Here is an 11,283-nt window from a genome sequence, read left to right on the forward strand (position 1 = left end):
TCCATTGTGATGTGCAATCACATTCTCAACATCAAGAAGATCAACATCAATACATAAAATTATCCTTGTGTTGTCATCATCATTAGAGTCAAGGGGAAGCCATCAACCACTTGTTTTCTTCTAACGCCTATATTAGAAAGCTAAATAAAATATTTGGTGTGATAAGAAGGGACCTAATAACTCCGCACAGCTTCCCCCTTTGAAGGCTCTCTTGACCTCTATACTTCCGCATGGACTTCATGCCAGATGGAACAAAATGGCATGTACTTCACTCACTTGAAGTCGAGCTTCCCACGTTAGTAGCAGGTGGTGTTGCAATGATGGGGTTAGTGGTGGCGCCGGTTGTCTTTGGTTGCATTGACTTTTTGTTGCGTGTCCTGGGTTGGGAGTCAAAGTCTACAAGCATGTCTAGCACAAACTTTGCATACAACTTTGCAAAGTAACGTGGCTTCGCCATGAGGCTTATTGGATTTGATCATGCAATGAATGTAATCTGTATTCTCCCTACAACTTTTATGGGCCACCGTCCATGTGAGGCATCGCCGCAATCCCACATAACTACTATGTCATCATAGGATACCACTGCATTGATGCGGTCGTACATCCAACCATTCAGATCATGAAAGACACTTGCGTTGGCAATTGTGCATGCCTCATCTCTTCTTGTCGATACGAGGGTAGCATCAGCCATGTCCATTATGTGTTTCATTGCTTGCTTTCCCCTTAGGTTTGGATCCTAGGAGGCATATGCAGCTTGTGTTTATCATTGCGATGCGAATGCCATGGCGAGTGAGAGAGCGAGAGAAGCTATAACAACCATGTCAAAATCAAGTGAGCAACATGTTATTGAAACATTTGATTATAACATGCTCATGCAAATTACACCATGATAATTTACCCAACTATTTTGATTGTGGATTGACGACAATCGAATTTGATTGTGAATTGACCACGATCGATTAAATTGTACAAATAGAAAGGGCAAACTCTAGCAAATTGTTACATTTGTTTTAAATCTAGGTGTACAATTCAAGGACATTACAAATTTGGGAATCAAAATTGCAATCATATGGGTCAAGCTCAAAAAAGATGTAGCTTATGTTCAACAACATGTCTTCATTTCCTCAATGGGTTGCATTGCCACATCCTCATTTACATTGAAACTATGCATTTTTGTCAAAATTGCTCCCATGGTAGGTCAATCCTTTGGATCAAACCTCCATAGCGAGTTTCCACAATCAACTAAGAGCTTGATTGCAATGTCTCCCTTCATCGAGTTGTCACTAAGAGATTCTGCAGCATCTATAAGAAAGTTGGCAATTTTCCTAAACAGCCAACCAATGGCAAAACAATCTGATTCTGGTGTCCATGCACCCTTGGGATCTGCCCATGTAGTTGTACTGGTATATAATTATCATGCTAACCATGGAAATGCTTTTGGAGGAGCATAAGCCAGGTCTTGAGGATATCTTCTCTTAGTCCACTTGAGGCCTCTTCCCTAATCAATAATCCCAACTCAGACAGACTTGTCATCCCTTGTGAAGTGGATCTAGCATGTAGTTGGTTGCTTGCAGATCAGTGTGCCCATATCTTTGTTCGTGAACTACTTTCAAACCACTGGCAATAGCAGCAGCAATGGACAATCCATGGTGACACAACAACCTTGCTTGCAACTTGGTAAGTGGAGAGTTCTAGTCAAAGCAAGGTTCTTCTTTGGGATCTGTGGTCTTAACCCATCTCACATATATCCCGCAACGATGTGGGAGACACATTAGCATATCGTGCACACTTCCAACATTGATAAACGAAGTGACAACCTAGAGCTCTTGGATGTGTGAGTACCCCAATACTCGATAGACAGCTCTATGGACAACTGTCATTGCTAGCTCATTCTTTAGTACCAGATGAGCATGGGCATCGTCTTTGTTACTCTTCTTGCCATCATACCATGATGTTGGCCTAAGACTTGGGACACCCACAACCTATATCCTGAATACCTTCCCTCCTCCTCCCTTGCCCACCAATTCATCCAAGGTGAATGCTTGCAATGGAAAGTGTATTGTGTGGGAGCACATGTTGGCAAATGTAGTACATAGCTCTATCTATGCTCTCCCTTCAGCTTGGGCTGGATCGGCATTTGCTTGTAACCCACTAGCCATCTTGGTCATATGGACTAGGGCACTGGCTGTTTCCTTTCCAATGGACGATTTGTCCTTCACATATTTTCTACGATTAGAAATTTGTGACACCTTCCATTTAGTCATCCAAAGCGGAAGCTTATTCTCTCCATTGACATGCAATGCTACATTGCTCACCTTTGCATATAATTCCCATTGTCTTATAGGATCTCCAAACACTCAAGGGATAAATTGACCAACTATCACTTTAACATCCGACCGTGCCATTCGACCACGATGGACTAGCTCATGTATATGAGGTCAATACCATTTGTCATGTAAAAGTTTTGAGCTCACATGAGCATGGATTTTTTTGTCACTCAATCCTATCAAGAGATTGATCGTTGTCTTATGGACAAGCATAAAAATCTCAATCTTCAACTGCTCTTGTGTTGCCATCAAGGATGGGCTCACGATGGGTGTGTAGTGATCTAGTGCATGCAATAATCATTTTGTAAACACTCAAACTTCAAAATAAAGAACACCCAAAATACACATGCAAATTTTCAATGCCATCGTAAACTAAACCACTCAAAATCAACATGCAACATGCAACATCATTAATGTTTCTAAATAACTTTCACACGACTTACAATCATCAGAATAAACTACTAACTTTCTAAGGCAATGGTATATTACGTTAAGTAATTCGTAGCTCACAACATAATCCGCTACTATAGCAATCACTACATGATCTACTATTATAGAGAAAATTTTGTAAAGTCACTATCAAGTGTCAATCTATCAGCTAGAGGAGGCAAGAATGGGAAACATATAACAACATCACATAACCAAGATGATCTAGATTAGCTTTGCCAATCACACATCTAGTTGGGAAGAGTTTTATCAGGATGAAACGACTGATAAAAGTGGGCCATCATCCGAATAAAACCTAGCTGTACTGACACCTATGTACATAGATAGATATGATATATAAGAAGATTGAAGTGGGAGGAACCAACTGGCAGATGCGAGCCATCACCCGACTTGGATCTTTACTATTACAAACATCAATCGAGGTGAGGTAAATCTGATTGGTTGAAGCGGATCATTTTGCATGATTGATACATAAACAAGCATCTCTCCCTGTCTCTCTTTCCCTCTCTCTCTTTTACTCTCCCTCTGTCTCTTTTACTCTCTCTCTCTCTCTCTCTTTTACTCTCCCTCTCTCTTTTACTCTCCCTCCCTCTCTTTTCCTCTCTCTCCCTCCCTCCCCTCCCCCCCCCTCTCTCTCTCTCTCTCTCTCTCTCTCTCTCTCTCTCTCTCTCTCTCTCTCTCTCTTTCACTCCCTCTCTTTTCATTTCTCAAACAACCTACTAAAAATCAGGTAGGGCAAGGTGAATCTGACTGACCGGAGCGGTCACTTGGCCCGACTAACCAACACCAAAACTTATAGAAAAAGTCACCCAAAGACTCAATAGGAACTGCGAGAGAAAGCGACAGATATGCATAGGGCGATAGTGGTAGAGGCAGGGTCTTTTTATAAGATTCCATAGCTACACCATGCAGTAATCACATGGTGTGTCAATGGCCTAGATTGCACATCATTTCGAAGCGGACAATCCATGATGACACACGTGCCAATATGACATACATCACATAGTATTGGTGGGATACCATGTGGTGTCTCTTGGCACCCTTTATTTAAAAATCGTGCTATATTGATGCGAGACCATGTAGGGTGTCTCATACCACTTGATATGGCTAGATACCGTCTGGTGTTCTAAACCTTATATCGTGCAATAAGATTACAAACCCTGCGGTATGCTCCCATTTGACAATCGTCATCTTTATCCATAGTCCTTATTTAGTTGCCAATGCTACTACCACAAACTTTGCTTTGGCAAAAGATAATTTCATTGAAGTTTGCTTCTTTGATTGTTGCCACATGACACTTAGTTTGATGTGCCCATAACGTGCCTTGTGACCTATCACAAGTGACTTGAATGCTTAAAAAATATGTGAGTGGCAGTGATGGCACAAGATAGAGGCTATTTCCTTTTTTGCAAGTTGTGCAATGACATTGCGGTTGGACTCCATGATTGGAATGTCATCAACATATAAGGCAATGATGAGAAACGTATTAGGTGTGTGACAAATATAAATGTTTGGTTCAGTAAGGAGACAAGAATACCCAGTTTGGAGCATAAATTTGTTGAAGCATTGGAACCATAGGTGAGGTGATTGATTCAATCCGTACAGAGACTGTTGAAGTCGGTAGACATAATTGGGATGTTTGATGTCAACAATGTAAGGTGATTGCTGCATATAAAGTTCCTTAGGGAGATTTCCATGAAGGAAGCTATCTGTACATCAATGCATTTTGTTTCAATTGATGCCAAGTCTCATTTGCAGCGTTCTCATCGATTGTTTTTGTTGCTCTTCCATAAACAGAAAGATTTCACGACATGTGTTGAGGTCTTTTGTTTTCCAATTGGTGAGATCTTGTGCCTTTACTAGATCATTTGGGTCGGGCATTGCTTTTGATCCATCGATTTTGTAACAAGAGTTCCATACTCATGCACCATATTTGGTAGTTGGTATCATTCAACTTGTCTACCTTATAGATTCTGGTTTGTTGGGCCATAGTGACTGACTGTCACAGTTAGTCATCACGATTTGGCAAGGTTTTCTAACTTGGCTGGATTGGGCTCCTAAAGGTACTACCGATATCATGTAGAATCGAACAAAATAGAGATAATACATAGAACGGGATAATTGTATTGATCATGTGAATGTTTGCATAACTGTTATTTACGATTCAGCATGCCTGTTGGTTTATGCCTCATCGTGTTTGATTTATTTCATATTTGTTTTATTTTGATTATAGCATTATCAATTTCAATATTGTCTTCTCTTTTGTACTGAAGTACAATCACGAGCTTGTCACCAGGCCTTGGAATGACCTTGATAAGGCTAGAGCTCAATGTTGCTCTGGACAAAAGTGTTAGAAAGACGACAACCAAATAGCCTCTTGGCATCTAAATGCAAATTTTGTGAGATACCCAAATGTTGCCAAACAAAATGCAAAGTGAAACATCTAACATCTTCCATTTTCCAATTCTACATTTTCCAATGTGGGTCCATCTCTGGCCACTCTATTAGGCATCTCGCTCTTCAGTGAATAGCCTACCTGCAGATAGCTCCTGGTGCCTGACCAACAAATGACCTATTGACTTGAGCCTTTATCAGAACCAAAAGGTGCTGCCGCATAGTCACACATATCTCCTAATGACCTCCCAGTCCTTGCCATAGAATCATTGTCTGAGTTTATGCCATACCGATTTGTGTTCAAAGGGAAAGTTCTTGCAAAGTATGGCACCTTCAAAGCCCACGATGTCTCATACCCCGTGTTCATGCGAGTCGACTTAATTGATGCAGAATGTTGTGAGACTATTACTTTGCATGTTCCACATGCGTATGTGTTGCAACTGAAAGACATACTATAGGTTGATTCTTTCTTTAGAATAGAGGGAGCCACCATCTCCAAGAAGAGCCCTGGAGAGGGTGGAAGCTCGTACGTGTCTTTGCAAGTGGATCCAACAACCATAGTCATCAAGGGTGAACCGTTTGATGGAACAATATATTTTTTCCCTGAGAAGCCAATCAAAATCTATGCTCCCTGGGCAGCAAACCAAGTGGAGACCACCAAGGCGCGCTTCGTTTGTGTCATTGATGGAGACGATAGCATTTGTGATCGTGAAAGTAGACTTGGATGGATCCCTATTTAACCAAATCATTATCGTAGATTGGCCAAATGCTGAGGACCGAGCCACTGTGAGTGCACTTTGAAAAACTCTACATACTTTCAACTTCACACCTACAAAAAAGACCATGACAGGCAACTTGGTTTTTCATAGCTTACCTTCGTCACCAAGAGAAAACATACCCATGTGAGGTTGGTGCAAGAGTTCATAGATGAAGGGATTGTCATGTATGTCACAAAGAACATCTCCTTCATGCGCGCCCGTCATGCTCTCGGAGTCTTTGATTTCACGATCCTTGTTGCAGTCCCCAAGGGCAACTTGCAGGCTTTGCTACTGGACACTTTCAAAAGACAAGTTTCACAACTAGGATATGAAAAGAAGGTACGATTCTATAACAATTTGTGAAGTTGGCGCTCTCATAGGTAGCCAAGTCTCTTAACATTCATGCTTCTCTTGTAGGTGTCTGGTGTTCTTTACTTCATTAGCCTCAACAACCCACTTGTTGAATACCAGTGCCATGCTTGTGATGGTTCACGCATCTCCAAAGCATCCTTTCTACTATACGTGTGACGACAAGCAAAGCATTGCATGCAGTGGTGGATCGTGACAGTGCGTAGGTAGCCATACAAATACGCGGCTATCTCCACCCTAAGTGACATAGACCAGAAGGAGGAGTAGTCCCCATGGTCATCTTGGAGATGCTGCTGCATAGGTCATACTGTGTGGCAGAGGTAGCTAAAATAGGCTGCAAATTCCAAAAATGGAAGCAAGAGAAGTCAAAAATTGGTTCAGAATTCTCGAAACTCCAGGATTGAAGGTTTCCAGATGCCAGGGGGTGCCCTAGGGCACCTTCTAGATTCACTCCGTTCATCCGATTATCAGAGATTGCGCTTACGTCAATTGATGCGGTTGGTGGAGATAGCTTATCCATGGAGCCTTGCTCTTATTGGACATCATGAAGGCACAGCCTGATGAGCCTCCTAGACTAATCATAGAATTATTTATCCCAAAAAATGACACAAACAAGTACAATGCTAAAAGTATATGTAACAAAATCTACAGGACCTGGAGTGCCACTGTAGCAAACGATGGCCCGCCAAAAGATAGCTTCACTAGGCCATTGGTCGACAATCTCCCAAACATTCAAGGCTCTTGCACACTTAAACAAAAGAGAAGCCGCACATTGAGCATGACAACAATAAACAAAGCACGCGACACATACATCTGCAAAATCAAAGTCACCCCTGCATTACCGTGCTCATGCTGTGGGTCACTTTCATTCAAAACAAAGACAAGACCCGCAACAACTGACGACAAACTATTCATGCACCAAGAGGGGCTGTGGAGACAAAGCAAGACAAAAGAGGGGCAACACTTTTGCTCTCTTTGCCACAACTGCAACTCCCAAATTTTGTGAAGAAAACATGCATCTCCCAAGCAGCATGAAGTTCACATCTTTATTAAACAAGGTCAAGGAAAGATTGGTATCCATAAGAATTCCTTTCATGTAGATTCCCAACTTATGTACGAAGGGGAGCTAGGCTTGCATGGTAGTGTCATCAATGTGTTTACAGACATGGAAAGGGCTCAAACATTATTGTCGTGATTCATTAATGACTACGCAACAGTTCCAGTCACTATAAAATGTCAACTGCAGTACAACCACAACTACACTAGTGGCCTCGTACAACCAAACATCACCATGCGTGCATTACATGAGTTATTGGAAAGCCCATTGTATAAACAGAACAAGGTCCAAATTAACCCAAATTGGTTGCGTCATATTGAGAACATGCAAAGGGTTGAGGTAGAGCAAAGTTATACTAGGGAGGCCAATCAAGAGGAGGAGATGGAAGACACTGATGAGACAGACACATTCATCCACGAGGTGTACACAATGCAACAAGTAGTTGATTACGAAGGCAAAATGATAGTGGTCGCCCCTTCGGAAGGCTTTAAACCACTTAGTCTTTTCTATAACAAGAATTGTGAAGAGCTAGGGTTTCCAACACTTTTCTTTGGCCAAGAAAGAAGCTACGCCACACGTCCAAACATGGCCTACCAAGACATAGCAAAATGGGAGATCAAAAACAAGGACCACCATTTTGCTTGCTCTATTGAGAACTTGTTCTTTAGAACAATTAAAATACTTGTGTGCCAAATCGTGTCCTCAAGCTGGGTTAGAATGAGAAAAGCGCAGCTACAAGGCATCCACCTTAAAATAGAAATAACACTCATCAACACATGAGTGGCTTCTATAGTCCAGGGATTTTGTTTGCCTACACACATCCATAGATTACAAGCAAAAACTCAAGAAAAATGTTTTTGCAATGCTGAGGCAACTTGGGCCACCAAGTTTTGTAATTACTTTCTCGGCAATCGAGAAAAAGTCGGGGCGCCTACTCTCTTGCCTCTGCCTACTAAACAATGACCCGGCCTACTGAACAACAGCAATAAGTACTGAGGTGCAGCAAATGATTCGGTTAGACCCTGTCACTACAGCGCAGTACTATGCTCATAAATTCCAATGTTTCAAGACACTCCTACGGTAAGATGAAACCATGGTAGGACTAGTGGCTGACTACTTCTTCATTACCGAGTTCCAAAACAGGGGTAGCCAGCATGACCACGGGCGGCTTTGGGTTGCGAATGCACCAATGCACAATAAAAGCGAGTACACAAACATTGTTGAGTTTGTCAACAAGCACATCACGACAGACAGCTCCAAGTTACCAGCTAGCCTTAGCGACGTTCAAACACACAACCACAAGATAACATGCACGAAGAAAAGCAAGCATTGCCATTTCAATTTCCTGAGGCCTCCATTGGACACAACACAGATTTCAGAACCCCTTCAAAATGACCCATGCCAATAGATACATAGGAAAAACTTCAAGAGAGTGCGTGCTCTTTTGCTTGAGAAAGAAACAATAATGCAAGATTTCAACACATTTCTTTTAACCATTGGAATAGGAATTGAAGAGTACACTCTTGCACTATGAAGTAGCATCAAGGAGCCAACATTGTTCTTACAAAGAACCCAAAATACATACACACAAACAACATTAACCCAAAAATCTCAAAGTTATGGAAAGTAAATACAGATATTCAATTTGTCATAAACCCCCACGGGGCAACGTCGTACTGCACATCATACATTACAAAAATAGACAACAAACTAGGCTGTCAAGGAGGCAATCGCTCAATGCATCCAAACTAACAAACCCGCAAATGAGAGCATCAAAAAATTAGGCAACGCCATACTGAACGAGCAACATTAGCGCACAACAAGCAGTCTACCTTTGCCTATCGGTCCCCCTTACTAGTGCAACAAGAGAGTTTTCGTACATAAACACTAGCCCTGCAAACAAAATAACACTGCTTCTGAAGCGATGGTCTGAGCTTCAGAAGTTGGACCCATAGAGTGAGCAAATCTCTTTCGACAACATTGTCTCCAAATACATCAAGCATAGATCAGCAATGGTAGAAACATGCCTCGCCAGCTTCACCAGCGAATTCAACTATAGGAATATGGTGTCGCGAAGTAAAGAAAATGACCAAGAGTAATCCGATTTAACAACTACAACAAGAACACAAAGCCAGAGGACCATTACTGAGAGAAATGCCTTTTGTACTTGCCATTCCAAAAGAATGAGCATTCACTAAAGGAGGGAGAGCTGACATGGCATGACAAATATGTTGCAAATAAGGAAACAGTCATGAGCAACCAAAAAAAGTACATATACAACCTAGACTCTAATGAAATACTTGAAAGAAGCAACCATGAAGGGGGGAGCACAAATTCAAGCACAATAACAGCAATAAAAGAGTCCGAAAAGTTTGACATTGGAAGGGAAATTCATACAATGAAAAATCATCTCCGCCCTCCACAGAACTACCAACAACCAAACAATGTGCTCCCAAACGATATGTACTACAAAATGTACCGACAAGCGAACAAAAAGCAGCATGCAATAGTCGATGACATCATGCTAAAGAAAATACTGAGGCCAACAAAAGAATATACATGTTCTTATCTAGCAATGCGGGTTCTGGTAATCGAAGCAGGCATCTCAGTCTGCTCTTGACCACCCTCGGCAAAGGTATCAGATTTCTTTGAGCTGTTGTACTCCAAGCTGTGCGAAGTGACCTCCTCATTCGGCTTATCTCACCCATCTCAACCGGTCCTTGCCCAACTATCTTGTCATTCCTCTCAAGTGCAGAATTCTCCTTTGAGCCAAGGTCAGTAAGATCAAAGCACTGATAGGCTTTCGCTGTAGGAATCAGGATAATAATTCAAGCCTGGGTCTATTGAGATATTGTCATTGTCCTTAGGTGTTGAATCATCATGCGACTCTTTGAAGTCCATGTCGTTTTGCGACTAGAGTCACGCTCATTCTGTCAGCCCTCGCCCGTTGTAGTAACATTCCATCCCTTAATGGCAAGAAACTCCTTGTACTTGTATGGCTGGGAGCTAAGGGCATCTCTTGGGCCCTGACATTTCCCCCCCTTGAACTAGGGATCTTCACCTGAACAACATTTTTTGGAACAGTATCATCCTTGTTCTTTGTGTAGCCCTCGACACTAGGAACATGGGAGCCGACATCAGTGGATACCTTCTCGTCGTCGTATTCCTGGGGACTGATCAAACTAGAACCTTCCGGAGAAACCTTTTTGCTGCATGGGAGGATCATTGTTTATTCCTTCGACCAGTTCTTCGCTGCTATAAGTTGCATTCTCCGGCTCTCCACTATAGATATTGTAACCCTCCCCCTAGTTCTCCGGCTCTCCACTATAGATATTGTAACCCTCCCCCTAGACCTTAGGCTCTTCGATTCTTTCACGCTCACGATCTAAATCAAAAATTTTCATATACCTGAGCTCTTGGCTGACCTCTTCAAGGTTGTAATCTTGGCCTTCTCTATGGCATTGAGCCATGTAGCTAAGGAGAAAGACTTTCAGTGTGGGATTGGAAGATGGAAGCAGCAGTAATCTGTAGATTACATATAGCTGGCCGACTAAGGGAGGTTGAAGTTCAAGAAAAATGAGTTCACTTGCTAAGGGGGATATCAAGAAGATGAATAGTTGTCGACAGTAGGGAAGAAACTACAGATTGTGGTTCGAGTGACATTGGACAGGGAATGGCTATGAAGAGGTAGAGTTAGAGCGCCATCAAACACATGCCAACATCATGAACACAGACTTCAAAATCCCTGGACGCTCCCACTGAAGCCAAACTTCCTGCCATGTATATTATCGCTCCCAACAATGCACATTAGCTCAATCTCTAAACATAGAGAAGAGAACTTGGCTTTGGATTGCCTTTGGTGGCCGACATTCATTGGGTGCAACATCACGTGTACCAATCACGCATTTCCCATCAAACGAAGCAATGAAAA

The 11,283-nt window shown here is 42.1% G+C and overlaps 1 protein-coding gene across 1 annotated transcript in view; it reads right to left on the minus strand.

The window, feature by feature from the left end:
- The window catches only part of LOC147880899 (uncharacterized), a 61,818-nt gene extending 50,996 nt beyond the window's left edge, over window positions 1-10,822 (minus strand). The window contains exons 1-2 of the mRNA XM_087402177.1: window positions 10,761-10,822; window positions 10,414-10,561 (exon numbers count right to left, since the gene is read on the minus strand). Coding sequence (XP_087258303.1) covers window positions 10,414-10,561; window positions 10,761-10,822 — 210 coding nt within the window. The remainder of the gene's footprint in view (window positions 1-10,413; window positions 10,562-10,760) is intronic.
- Between the last annotated feature and the right edge of the window lie 461 nt (window positions 10,823-11,283).

The sequence above is a fragment of the Dipteris shenzhenensis genome, chromosome 31, assembly GCF_047967505.1.
Source record: "Dipteris shenzhenensis isolate YYH24624 ecotype China chromosome 31, Dip_SZ_1.0, whole genome shotgun sequence".
Lineage (NCBI taxonomy): Eukaryota > Viridiplantae > Streptophyta > Polypodiopsida > Gleicheniales > Dipteridaceae > Dipteris > Dipteris shenzhenensis.